General features: G+C 39.3%; 1 protein-coding gene across 2 annotated transcripts; it reads right to left on the reverse strand.

Annotated features, from left to right (window-relative positions):
- Positions 1-1297: 1297 nt before the first annotated feature.
- On the reverse strand, positions 1298-13485 carry RFESD (Rieske Fe-S domain containing). Of its 2 annotated transcripts, none has more exons than XM_070736339.1 (4): positions 13377-13485; positions 4250-4430; positions 3932-3966; positions 1298-2896 (listed from the first exon to the last, which is right to left on the reverse strand). In XM_070736339.1, the coding sequence occupies exons 1-4, from the start codon at positions 13407-13409 to the stop codon at positions 2651-2653; spliced, it is 495 nt and encodes a 164-aa protein (XP_070592440.1). In that variant the 5' UTR covers positions 13410-13485; the 3' UTR covers positions 1298-2650. The 2 variants fall into 2 exon arrangements, with proteins under 2 accessions (XP_070592440.1, XP_070592439.1); XM_070736338.1 differs by lacking the exon at positions 13377-13485 and adding an exon at positions 10124-10273.
- Positions 13486-13958: the final 473 nt, after the last annotated feature.

A 13958-nucleotide genomic window follows, 5' to 3' on the forward strand; every position in this document is an offset into this window, starting at 1 on the left:
TCTAGCATTGAAGCTTAAAGTAAAACATCTGTTTACTTTGGTGTACGTAAATAACTATGAAATAACTACCAGTATTTAATCTTGGTAGTCCTTAAAAGACCTGAGGCATAGCAGCAAATTACAACCCACCAAAATATAAATTAGCACTAAAATGTCTTTTTAAAATGGTATTTATAGTTAAAAACACCCAGCAACAGAACACATACGCCGGTATGTTGGAGAAAAGAAGTAGGATTCAATAGAGTCATTTTGAACAAATGCAGAGATGAGTCTGGATTAGAATACAGTGATACCTCGTCTTACAAATGCCTCGTCATACAAACTTTTCGAGATACAAACCCGGGGTTTAAGACTTTTTTGCCTCTTCTTACAAACTATTTTCACCTTACAAACACACCTCTGCTGCTGGGATGCCAGCGAAGCACCCATTTTTGTGCTGCTGGGATTCCCCTGAGACTCCCCTCCATGGGAAACCCCACCTCCGGACTTCCATGTTTTTGTGATGCTGCAGGGGAATCCCAGCAGCGCAAAAACTGGCACTTCACTGGCAACGGAAGTCCGGAGGTGGGGTTTCCCAGCGAGGGGAGCCTCAGTGAAATTGCAGCATCGCAAAAACACAGAGGTCCGGAGTTGGGGTTTCGAGGACTTTGGTGTTTTTGCGATGCTGTGATTTCACTGATGCTCCCCTCGCTGGGAAACCCCACCTCCGGACTTCCGTTGCCAGCGAAGCGCTCGTTTTTGCGATGCTGGGCGCTTCGGCTGACAAAAAGGGTGAATTTTGGGCTTGCATGCATTAATCGCTTTTCCATTGATTCCTATGGGAAACATTGTTTCGTCTTACAAATTTTTCAGCTTAAGAATCTCATCCTGGGACCAATTAAGTTTGTAAGACAAGGTATCACTGTATATTCTCTCCTGGATACTGGAAGATTTCTTCTCATAATTTCCTCCCAGACAGCTGAGATTCAAAACAAGAAATGTCTCCAAAATGGTCTGCTTCAAGTAACAGGGAAATGTGTTTGTACCAGAATTCAGCTACTGATCTGCTTAGGTTTACCATACCAATGATAGAAAGGATTACTAAAGCCTACAGATCTACTGCCTGTATGTGTCCTAATCCCCCCAGGTTTGTTTTCCTAGAAGGGCCTGTAAAGAGTTCCTAGTTAATGCAAATAACCTGTTTGACTTAAACAGATTTTTGTGGCCTACCTCCCTTACGAAGAGGAATTGTAATGCAAAATAATTGATGCATTACAACCCATTACAGCAAGAGTCAATATGTACTATTCATACAAGATAGTCTCCCAACAAAAAAAAAAATCTTTATTTAAAGATCCCTAATGCATAGCATGGAAAAATAGTTCTTAGGTAGAGGTACCACTGTACATTTATTATTTAGTTTGCTGGTTGATGGGTCAAAAATGGCAGCATAAACTTGTTTTCATAGGATTAGATAATAATGACCTAACTCAAAAAGAAAACATGCTGAGTTGTTTATTAGAGTGAATACGACAATCAACCCTAACTCTTCAGTTCTCCCTCATTAAATCTGGGGCGGGAAGGGGTGGAAAACATCTCCTTTCTGGGTTTTGGTTGTGAAATGAGGTCCTTGGTCTGAGTGTGGACATAAAAGGCTGCCAGGAAGAACATTTGAAAAGTTAAGTCCCAACTGGATGATTTTGTTTTGAAAATATTCTGGAAATAATTATCCCAAGATCCTGCAGATATTGGACAAAACCCTCCATCACTGAGGGAGTATTACTACGCAAACGTACCACAAAGAAACAGAATGTCTTTTAGATAACAAGACCAGAATTTATACAGATAGTCCTTGGCTTGCCAGAATTCATTAAGTGACTGTTATAATAATAATAATAATAATAATAACAGAGTTGGAAGGGGCCTTGGAGGTCTTCTAGTCCAACCCCCTGCTTAGGCAGGAAACCCTACACTACTTGAGACAAATGGTTATCCAACATCTTCTTAAAAACTTCCAGTGTTGGAGCATTCACAACTTTTGGAGGCAAGCTGTTCCACTGATTAATTGTTCTAACTGTCAAGAAATTTCTCCTTAGTTCTAAGTTACTTCACTCCTTGTTTAGTTTCCACCCATTGCTTCTTGTTCTACCGTCAGGTGCTTTGGAGAATAGTTTGACTCCCTCTTCTTTGTGGCAACCCCTGAGATATTGGAACACTGCTATCATGTCTCCCCTGGTCCTTCTGTTCAAAGTTACGGTACTGAAAAAAAGTGATATATGACTGTTTTTCACACCGATGACCATTGCAACATCCCGTGGTCATGCATTTTGCACTTGGACGTTTGGCAATTGGTTCATATTTTTGACAGTTGCCGCATCCCAGGGTCATAAGGTCACTTTTTGCAACCTTCTCACCATCAAAGTCAATGGGGGAGCCAGCTTCACTTAACAACTGTGTTACTAACCTCACAATGTCAGTAATTCACTTAACAATTCTGGCAAGAAAGGTTGTAAAATGGGGCTAAACTAATTTAATAAATGTCTTGCTTAGCAAGACAGAAATGTTGAGCTCAATTGTAGTTGTAAGAGGCCTACCTGTATTCAACATTTTTTTCATTCAAGTTCCTATATAGTAAAATGTTATTTTAAAATGTTATTTTTCTGTAATTTTTTTACAATTTGTATTTTTCAGCATAGTAGTCAGACTCTTTATACTCCAATAAATCTGAAAGAGTCACATAAACATTTCCGTTGTCCACGGTGACTGTGTGAGTCCTTTGCTTTGCTCCTTTTGAATGCCACTTGGGTACTGCAGATGGCTCTTTGGGATTTATTGCTTGATACAATCCTTCACCTGTATTCAGAGTTATTTTATACTTATGCCAAGGACAAATAATGCATGGTTGTCCATTGATGTCCTACAGAAACAAGAGAAAAACAAAAAACATTTGTTATTACCTTACACCATTAGACATAGACACATACTGTATATTGTCTACCTACAAATTGTCTCTGATCATTTAGTTAATTGTATTTGCAATGTCCTTGCCCTTTGAGGCTTTCATTTATGTGAAAATATTGATTACCGCATTAGCTATATTATTTATTTTGTTTGTTTGTTTTGTCAAACATGTATAATATATCAGATATTAGAATAGAATAGAATTTTATTGACAAATTGTGATTGGACACACAAGGAATTTGTCTTGGTGCATAGGCTCTCAGTGTATATACTGTATACTGCTCAAAAAAATAAAGGGAACACTCAAATAACACATCCTAGATCTGAATGAATGAAATATTCTCACTGAATACTTCATTCTGTACAAAGTTGAATGTGCACAACAGCATGTGAAATTGATTGTCAATCAGTGTTGCTTCCTAAGTGGACAGTTTGATTTCACAGAAGTTTGATTTACTTGGAGTTACACTGTGTTGTTTAAGTGTTCCCTTTAATTTTTTGAGCAGTGTATAAAAAAGATAAGTTTGTCAAGAATCATAAGGTACAACATTTAATGATAGTCTGAGTACAAATAAGCAATCAAATCATATTAGGAGCTAGTCAATATAAATTGTAAGGATACAAGCAACAAAGTTATAGCCATACACTCATTTGTGAGAGAAGATGGGTGATGGGAATGATAAGAAGAGTAATAATAGTGGAGACTTAGTAAATAGTTTGACAGTGTTGAGGGAATTATATGTTGTAAGCTGCCCCGTGTTCTCGGAGAGGGGCAGCATATAAATCCAATCAATTGATCGATCGATCGATAAATAAATAAATAAACAAATTGTTTAGAACAGTGATGGTTTTGGGAAAAAACTAAATATAAACTTGTTTATGAATACATTAAATGGATACAAATAAATGGGAACATTAGGATAGAGACAGCAGGCATGATGGTGCACTTATGCACACCACTTAATATTAAGCATGTATTGTGTTTACTTACCTCGATTTCACCAAGATGTAAGGGACCTCCTGCATCTATTAAAAGATACAAATATATTAGACCACAGCTATTAGTTATGGTGGTTGTACCCTACTTCTAGTTTCAGAGGTATTATAGCTATGAGTACAAATGGCTGGGGACCATAAACATTCCCAGCTTATGAGCTTCCCAACCACATGTTGCTATCCAAGGACTAAATAATATCTGCATTAACTTAACAAGGGACTTGCTTTGTTCTCACTGAATGTAGCTACTGTAATAGCTATATTAAAATATAGCCTCTGTAAGCATCAATGAACATCATTTTTAAGTTCTTACGGTAACAGCGGCAATCCAGAGCATAAAAGAGTCCACCATGGTAGAAAATAACAACTTGTCTCTCGTGGACGGTAGCTGTTATTCTCTGGAGCTTTTTAATGTCATCTTCTCTACCAACATAAACTGGACTAGACATGTCTTTCCTTTTAGATGGTTTGGCAATACTGCTTTCATTAATATCCTGCAAGAAAAAGAATTACATTAAAAATTAACATGAAAATAAAAACAATAAAGCTATGAGAAAAATCCAACAGTGCACCATAAGAAATCTGTTCTCTTCTTCCTCATAAGATCTTCCAGTTCTTGCCGAAAATCTTTTTGGAAGGTCTCCCAACTTATTGTAGAGATTTTGAGAAAACGTTTTGGGCTACAGGGAAGCAGTGGAGAACTTTCCTATCTATTGAGATGTTCCCTTGCAAAATAAATTGGATTGGATGGATGCCATTATCAGTGAATTCACTTTAAAGCAGACTTGTAATCATGTGATCCATCAGTCCTTTTAGATCAGAGATCTTCAAACTTGGCAGCTTTAAGACTTGTGGACTTCAGCTCCCAGAATTCTCTGGGAGTTGAAGTCCACAAATCTTAAACGTTGCCACGTTTGGGGACCCCTGTTTTAGATGGCATCACAAGGGTGACTCAAGTTTCCTTCTCATGTGAAATCTGGAAAAAAAAAAACCCCCAAAGGAATCAAGTCTTCGGCAGTCAGCCATACTGGTCAGCTGTCTGTAGCTGAAAAGCAGAGATGGTCACAGGTTCTGCAGATAAAATTTATATCTCCATAAATCCATCATGAAACAGAGCAGAAAGAAAATAAAATAAGCATTATTCATCCAAGAGTGGTGGTGGTTAATGAAATAAAATCTCTTTCTGATCCAGCTGGTCCCTGAATGTAATTAACTTATTGAACAGTTCAGTGCCAACATGGAGTCACCTAAAGAAGAATTCTTGAAGGAGGAAAATACATTAAATGTCCCCTTTGCACCAAATGAGCATAATTAGCACAAAAACCAACCCAGAATCAGTTCCCAATAACCAAAAATCTTCTGCCAGAAACTTCACCCTACATCAGTGTAGGGCTACCAAAATGTTTACTACCACACTGTGGGTGTGGCTTATACAGGATGCCCTACATTTTCTTTCAATATCTTTCAGAGCAAATTGGGTACTCTGGGGTGGAGCTCCATTTTTGCTATCCCACTGCGTCCCCCCCTCCAGCAGTAGCCATTCATGCCCTACACTCACCAGCACATACTGTATAAGCCAGTTTCTATGAAACAGTGCTGCTAAGATGCATATCAAAAGGCAGAGAGAATCCAAAGTGCTCAATTATAAGGAAGAATGCTGGAGAAAGACAGGCTCAAAGTAGCCAGATGGCTGTGGAACCAGACCAAATATAATGGGCATCAAATCAGAAAGAACAGGGTATTGATAGCCTACCACATAAAGTTCTCCATCGGAGTGCAATTCAATGCCCTAACAATGTATTATTTACCATATCCTTTAGGTCTTGTCGGAAGATATGCTCCTAATCACAAGCAGTGTGAAGAGGATACTGAAAGAATTAGAACAGGTCCCATTAAAAATAAATTGTTGAAAACACTTTTTTGGTGGAATTCAGGAATGGGCTTAGTCCAACCATCAATAAATGCTAATCGACATTTGTGGCATTTGAAGCAAATAGGTTTATTAAGAAATATATCAAAGTAAAGCCACACTTATTTAAATTACATGTTCAAGAGAGGGATGCAGACATAGTGGGTATGTAATACTCTTTGCCTTTTAGTACAGGAACTCAATTAGACAATCTCTTGTAAGATGTAACTGACAGTTATTGGCAAAAAAACAAACCTGATGAACTATCTGATCCTTTTTTGGCCAGCAAGCAAAAAATTGCTTTTGTGGCCTCTGAATATGGGCAGTGACATCCAGGGGTGGGGTCTGAAAAATACTCAGAGAGTTAACTTGGTAGAATTAACAGTCCTTAATTAACAGAGCTGGTAGGGTTAACGCAAACGAGTTACAGAAAAAATTGCTCGCAAGAAAGTGCCGCGGTTTGTATTTATAGGGTTCACAATGTAACAAACGCACATACGAACTGAATAAATAATCTCTCACTGCCAACCCACACTCAGTGAAAGACCTTGGAATACTAATATCGAATGACCTAAGTGCTAAAGCCCACTGCAACAATATCGCCAAAAAAGCTTATAGAGTTGTTAACCTGATCCTACGCAGCTTCTGCTCAGGCAATCTCGGACTACTCACAAGAGCCTACAAAACTTTTGCCAGACCCATCCTAGACTACTGCTCGTCTGTCTGGAACCCATACCACATCTCAGACATTAACACCCTTGAAAATGTCCAAAGATATTTCACCAGAAGAGCCCTTCACTCCTCCACTCGAAACAGAATATCCTACGAAAATAGACTAACAATCCTGGGCCTAGAAAGCCTAGAACTACGGCGCCTAAAACACGATTTGAGTATTGCCCACAAGATCATATGCTGCAACGTCCTACCGGTCAATGACTACTTCAGCTTCAACCGCAACAACACAACAGCACGCAACAGGTTCAAACTTAATACGAACCGCTCCAAACTTGACTGTAAAAAATATGATTTCAACAATCGAGTTATCGAAGTGTGGAACTCATTACCGGACTCAATTGTGTCAACCCCTAACCTCCAACATTTCTCCCTTAGACTCTCCACGATTGACCTCTCCAGGTTCCTAAGAGGCCAGTAAGGGGCGTACATAAGTGCACTGGTGTGCCTTTCGTCCCCTGTCCAATTGTCTTTCCTTTCTCTCACTTACCATATATATTCTCTTTCTTTCATATATCCTCTCCTCTAAGTTCACTTTTACCCTTATATATATTACTACATGTCTATTTTTCTTCCTATGTATTTGTGTATTGGACAAATGAATAAATAAAAATAAAAAATAAAATAAATAAACTCTATCTGACATGGTAACAAGTCTCCCACCAAACGGAACAACCAATCAGGGTGGCTCAGGAGGCTCCATGCAGATTCTGAACTCTGGAACCTTCTTCATGAATATTTAACAGGTTCCACTTACCTTTGCCACCGGTTCACATCACAATGTTTCATACATGCGTGCTCAGAAGGTGGATTCAGCCCGAAACACAGCTGAGGAGCTGATTAGCTGTGCTTCGGGCAAAGAAATAAAGATGAGTATTAACCCGGGGGCAGGCGGGAGGGCTTTTTTCAAAGCACAGAATCAGAGAAGCCATCCAAGCACAGTAAAATCAGCTGAAAATTCAGAAAGAAAGATGGCCGCAAGCACAGACTGGCACAGACAGAACCGGATCCATGCCGCCAAAATTACATCACTAGCAGGTCGCTAACATTTCGAGTGATCTGGTCAGAACCAGAAGGAACCCACCCCTGGTGACATCTCTACTCAAGCTCCATTGTGTAATACAGGTAATCCTCAACTTCCGACCACGGTTGAGTCCCAAATTTATATTATTAAGTGAAAAAAATTGTTAAGTGGATTTATCCCATTTTACGACTTTTCTTGCCACATAACATGGTTGTTAAGTGAATCTGGTTTCCTCACTGACTTTGCTTGTAGCAAAATGACTCAGGTATACGGCAACTGTCATATGTCAGTTGTCGAGCATCTGAATGTAAACTACATGCTCATTGGGATGTTGCAACGGTCATAAATTTGAAAAATGGTCATGTCACTATTTTAGTGACGTTGTAACTCCGAATGGTCACTAAATGAGCTGTTGTAAGTCGAGGACCACCTGTAGTGTCACAACCCAAGTAAGTATAGGAAGGGGGTCTATGCAACAATATATGGAGTTAAGTTTGCCATAACTTGTCCTCAGTGATGGGCTACCAAAACTTTTACTACCAAACGGTGGGAGTGGCTTATGCATTTTGTTTCAACATCTTTCAGTGCAAATTGGGTGCCCTGGGGTGGAGCTCCAAATTTTGCTCCTGACTGTTCCCGTAGGAGCCTACCACTGCTTGTCCTGCTTTCCTGCAGATAATCCTAAAAACTGTATTCCAAACTGAAAAACATTAATTTGTAGGTAGCTGATAGTCTCTTAAATACTCTATTTCAGTCAATCTACTAATAGGATTGTGTAACACAAGAGGTAACGGTTTGCAAATGATGTTATCTGAGTCAATTTTAAAAAGCAAAACTGCATCATGGATTTACACATGTGTGTAAACCCTGTTCTTCAGAAAACACATCCTACAGAAAAAAAACCTTCAAAGTTGAAAAGTGCTGCTATTTTTCCCCCAAACCAAAATTACAATTATCAGTTGGATGCAGTAGAAATACCTACGGACAAACACATGAAAGGGCTTACATTTTATTATCAAACAGAGGAAGGGAGAAGTAGTGCCTTACCTGGCAAAGAAGAAACTGAGAAGAAGAAGCGGGGGTTAGCTGGGAAAGTGAAGATTTTGAAGGGGCATAATAATAGTAGAATTAGTTTAACTTGCTATTTTGCTTCTGTAAGAATTTCTTTGCTAAGAATTGGAATTGCTTCTGTCACGTACTTCTACCAGTGATCTAACTTCTATTATCTTGGGGGTTTTTTGTATAACTCAGCACCTGGTGCATGTCATGGATTGGCAAGGCTACATCAGGCAAATACCTGCGTTGCTAAGCATCCAGCCCTTCTGTTCCTTGCTACATGACCAATGCAGGGCTACAAAGAAGGCATGGTCCAGGGGACTAGAATTGGGTACCAAGCTGATGTCTCTGAAGGTATAAAAGGATGCCATACCTTCCCCAAGGTGTGGCTTTTATTTATTTAATTTAATTTAATTTAATAATTTAATTTAATTTAATTTAATTTAATTTAATTTAATTTAATTTAATTTAATTTAATTTAATTTAATTTAATTTAATTTAATAATTTAATTTAATTTAATTTAATTTAATTTAATTATTTATTTATTTATTTATTCGTTTGTTTGTTTGTTTATTTATTTATTTATTGTTAGAGTTGGAAGGAACCATGTGGGTCATCAACTCCAACCCCCTGCCTAAGCAGGCACCCTATAGCATCCCAGCCAAATGGCAGTCCAATTTCCTCTTTAAAATGTCCAGAGTGTTGGAGTTCACAACGTCCGCTGGTAGGTTGTTCCACTGGGTGATCGTTCTGACCATCAGGAAGTTCTTCCTTATTTCCAGGTTGAATCTCTCCTTGGTCAGCTTCCAGCCGTTGTTCCTCGTCCGGCCCTCCGGTGCCCTGGAGAATAAAGTGATCCCCTCCTCTCTGTGGCAACCCCTCGTATACCTGTAGACTGCTATCATGTCCGCTCTGGCCCTCCTTTTCTCTAGGCTATCCATGCCCAGTTCCCGCAGTCTCTCTTCGTAAGTCTTGGTTTCTAGTCCCCTGATCATTTTGGTTGCTCTTTTCTGCACCTTCTCCAGAGTTTCAATGTCTTTTTTGAAGTGTGGTGACCAGGACTGAACACAGTACTCCAGGTATGGTCTGACCAGGGCATAGTAGAGTGGTATTAAGACTTCCCTGGTCTTGGAGTGTGTTTTCACTGCATGCTCTTTGTATGTTGTGGAATGATCTACCCAGTTCTTCTTTGTACAAATAAAAGCTGATATTTTTTCCAAGTTTCTTCTTGGGTCTCTCTCTTGGCATTCTGGTGACTCAAGTACATTTTGGGACTTTACAATTTCTATTAGAAAGAACAGACTAAGGACTGTAAACAATGTACATATTTTTAAATTCTAAATAAACAATAACTTACAACCATAGTGGAGCCCAAAATATCTATTCTTAAGTAAGTTTTACTCCATTTTATGATCTTTCTTGTCGTAGTTGTTAAGTGAATCACTGCAGTTGATACTTTAGTTACCTGGTTCTTAAGTGAATCTGGCTTTTCCATTGACTTTGCTTGTCAGAAGGTCGCAAAAGGGGATCATTTGATTTTAGGACACAGCAATGGTCGTAAGTATGAACTCATTGCCAAGCATATGGATTTTGATCACAGGGGCGGCATACAAATCTAATAAATAATAATAATAATCATGGGGATGCTTCAAAGGTTGTAACTGTGAAAAATGTCATAAATCACTTTCAGTTCTGTTGTAAATTTGAAAGGCCACTAAACGAACTGTTGTAAATCAATAGTCTTCGGAGAGGGGCGGCATACAAATCTAATAAATTGAATTGAATTGAATTATTATAAATCAACAGTAAAAATGGTACTTTATAAAGAATGGACACTATTCAATAAAGCAATGTTTCTAAGATTTAATCTATTGTGGTTAGCTCTGGCCCAGCTCCTGCCCCAAGGAATGTGCAGGTGGATGTGGGGGAGACACCCACATGCCGAAGGCCTGTTTTGCTCCCGATGGAATCTGCCCACGAAGCCTCCTCTGACCAAGGAAGCGTGAGTGACAGGGAAGAGAGGAGTTTGGCAGACAGCCCAGGAGATCAATTATCTGTATCATCCCTGGATTCTGAACAAGAATTAATGACACATCCACACATGCATAGAGTGATAAATAGGAGACAACAACTGAAGGATTATTACAAGAGAAATTGAGGCCACCTGTGGTTGGGTGGGGCTGCTGTAATTAGTGCTACAGATAAAAGTGCAGCCTGGTGTTTTAGCCTCATGGCAGTTTATCTGATTCATTGTTTCATCAAGATCGTGGTTTTTGTGCTGTTCAAATTGTGTGTAGACTCTCTGGACTTTAGAATTGGACTCAATTTCCTAGTTATTGGACTGCATTTAACCTGTGCCTTGTGTGTACCAGGAAAATCCCTTTGACATTTAAAAAGGGAGCTGTTTCTGTTTTTCTGTTTATAAAAATGTTTGGGTTTTCCTTTTATTGTGTGGTGTGTGTCTTCCTGGACTAATTACCCTGTAATTACATGTGGTTGAAACACACCGGCAGAACATAATCCAAGTAAAATGAACAGGGCTTACAATAAGAGAACAATTACAATAGCATTTTCTTAATGTGAGTTTCAGCAAACAAAATACAATACCACACACCAATCAGTCACACACAGTGGACCGGAACCTGATTATCCAAATTAGTTGGTAAATGACCAATAAATCACATTATAGATAACTTGAGAAGATTGCAACTACAGGGAGCAGCAATCTGCCCCTGCAAACGTCTAGGAAAAAACATATTTGATATTTAGCTTGCATTTACCAATCCTCATTCTTCCTGTGAGTCAGCCTTCCTACTGCCAAACAGCCTCTTAAAAGGAGAAACAAGCAAAATGGTATGTGATGTATTATGAGGGAACTGGCTGAAAGTAAGGCTACTGGCACAGCATTAACAGCTGCAGGATGCTCAGAATACAAAGATGTGGAGTCTAAGGGGAGAAAGTGGGGGAGAAAAACAGAATCTTTAATGGCCGGCCACTTCTCATGCTAGGGCCTTCAGGCTCTTTTATGATGCAGTGGTGTTTCAAACTAGCTCTCATTATGCTGCTCTCGTGATGGAGCGTTATGAACCCTCCCTATGATTATGATTATGGAGCGTTTTTAACTCCCTCCATCAAATAGGCAATGGACATTGTGTCAACTTCGAAATGGTTCAGGCCTGATGCACTTTCTTGATGTACTTTTTAAAATTCTTGGACATGTTGTTATTTATTGATTTATTAATTATGTGCCCGAGTCAAGTGTTGGCAACTGCCTGGATAAGAGCCTGCAGTTTTCTAGGCAATTTCAAAAGTATTTGCCATTGCCTGCTTTCTAGGGCTGAAAGAAAGTGACTGACCCAAGGTTATCCAGCTTTCCTTTGTGCCAAAGGCAGGACAAGAACTCACGATCTCCTGGCTTCTAGCCTGATGCCTTAACCTCTATACCAAACTGGCTGTCAAGCACATTATTTTGGGTTTAAATTATAACTTGGTTGGATTGCAAATGTAGCTAGAAGTGGAGCTAAAAGAAACATTTATTGGGACATGTAGTAATTTTTCTATCCCTCGATTCTCTAAATGTAACAGTTGTGTAGCACATACATAAGTACATATATTACTCAAAAAAATAAAAGGAACACTCAAATAACACACCCTAGATCTGAATGAATGAAACATTTTCATTGAATACTTTGTTCTGTACAAAGTTGAATGTGCACAACAGCAGGTGAAATTGATTGTCAATCAGTTGTTGCTTCCTAAGTGGACAGTTTGATTTCACAGAAGTTTGATTTACTTGGAGTTATATTGTGTTGCTTAAGTGTTCCTTTTATTATTATTTTTGAGCAGTGTAGTTATTTATTTCAGACTGTGAAATTAAGATTCTATCAAGGATTGGAGTATGAAATCCAGGCTGCAAATATAAATTCAAACGAAGGGGAACCAAGGTTTTCTATTTGGCTTAAGTCTGGCGTCCGCTAGCATTCGGAAGGAGCTGTAGATATAAATTGGATTTTCAACTCAAATTAAAGAAGTATGCCAAGATTTAGAGAAGGAAGGCAGGCAGTGAGATATCACGCAGAGATAATACTTCAAACTCCTGTGATGCCAAACATATCCCACAACATTGTCAAACTTTTTACTAAGTCTGCACTTCTATTTCTACTAGTTTTTTTCTCATCATTCCCATCACCCTTTTCCTCCTACTTAGGACTGTATGACTGTAATTTGTTGCTCGTATCCTAAGATTTTTATTAATATTGTTTCTTCGTTGCTTATTTGACCCCCTATGACGATCATTAAGTGTTGTACCACATGATTCTTGACAAATGTAAATTTTCTTTTATGTACACTGAGAGCATAGGCACCAAAGACAAAAATTCCTTGTGTGTCCAATCATATTTGGCCAATAAAGAATTCTATTCTATCTATTCTATATTTGTTTGTATCCCCCCTACTTCGGTCTGCCTCACCACATCCTGCTTACTCCCATCACACGCTCTTCGCCATCCACAAGGGGGCGCATCGATGCGGACGTTCTTGCGGCATCCAACCTGAGCTTGTCCGCATTTTGCAAAACCACAACGCCCAGCAGCCTTCGCGCTGCAGAAGACCACAACTCCCTGCAGGCGCTGCGTTCAGTCCCTTTCTCCTGGTTCTCTTTCACGTGTTCTTCTTACGGGGAGGGAGAGAGAGAGACTTTAACTTAAAGGAAGACTAACCTGTTCCATTTCGCCCGTCGAGAGAGAGACCATTGAAATCCGGCTGCCTGCCAATCCTGCACGATGATGGGCTCAGCTGGATTGTTTCTCACACACCCCCCCCCCCTTCGCTGGTGCGTCACATCTGAATGTTACTGGCGCTGTAAGCGTCACGTGATAAAACCTGGTCCGCTGATTAGTGTTTGCGCGGTCTTGTTGCTTTGGAGGAAATTTACAGGAGTCTTTCCTGCTTTGCAAATCCCCTAATACTTCCCCCCCCCCATGCCATCACTCTGCTAAACAAATAATTCCCTCACCACTGTTAAACTGGTGCATGTGCACCAGTGTGCCTCCCGTCCCCTGTCCAATTGTCTCTCCTTATCTCATTTATCTTTTCTTCCTTTCAAAGTATGTTCACCTATACTTTTATATATTTTCTTCTATTCTTTTCTTTACTTATTACATATCCTCTTCAATGTGTATTATGTATTGGACAAAATAAATAAATAAATATCCACTAAGGCTGCATTACTATTACTATTAGTCTTCTCATTGTTCTGTCACCCATCTCCTCTCACTTATGTCTGTATGACTGTAACTTGT

The sequence above is a fragment of the Erythrolamprus reginae genome, chromosome 2 (genome assembly GCF_031021105.1).
Source record: "Erythrolamprus reginae isolate rEryReg1 chromosome 2, rEryReg1.hap1, whole genome shotgun sequence".
NCBI lineage: Eukaryota > Metazoa > Chordata > Lepidosauria > Squamata > Dipsadidae > Erythrolamprus > Erythrolamprus reginae.

Coding starts and splice junctions, on each gene's coding strand:
- RFESD (XM_070736339.1), bottom strand. CDS start 13,409: ATGGTCTCTCTCTCGACGGGCGAAATGGAACAG. Junction 4,431..13,376: donor CGACGGGCGAAATGGAACAG/GTTAGTCTTCCT, acceptor TTTTTCTTGCAG/GATATTAATGAAAGCAGTAT. Junction 3,967..4,249: donor TCTGGATTGCCGCTGTTACC/GTAAGAACTTAA, acceptor ATCTTTTAATAG/ATGCAGGAGGTCCCTTACAT.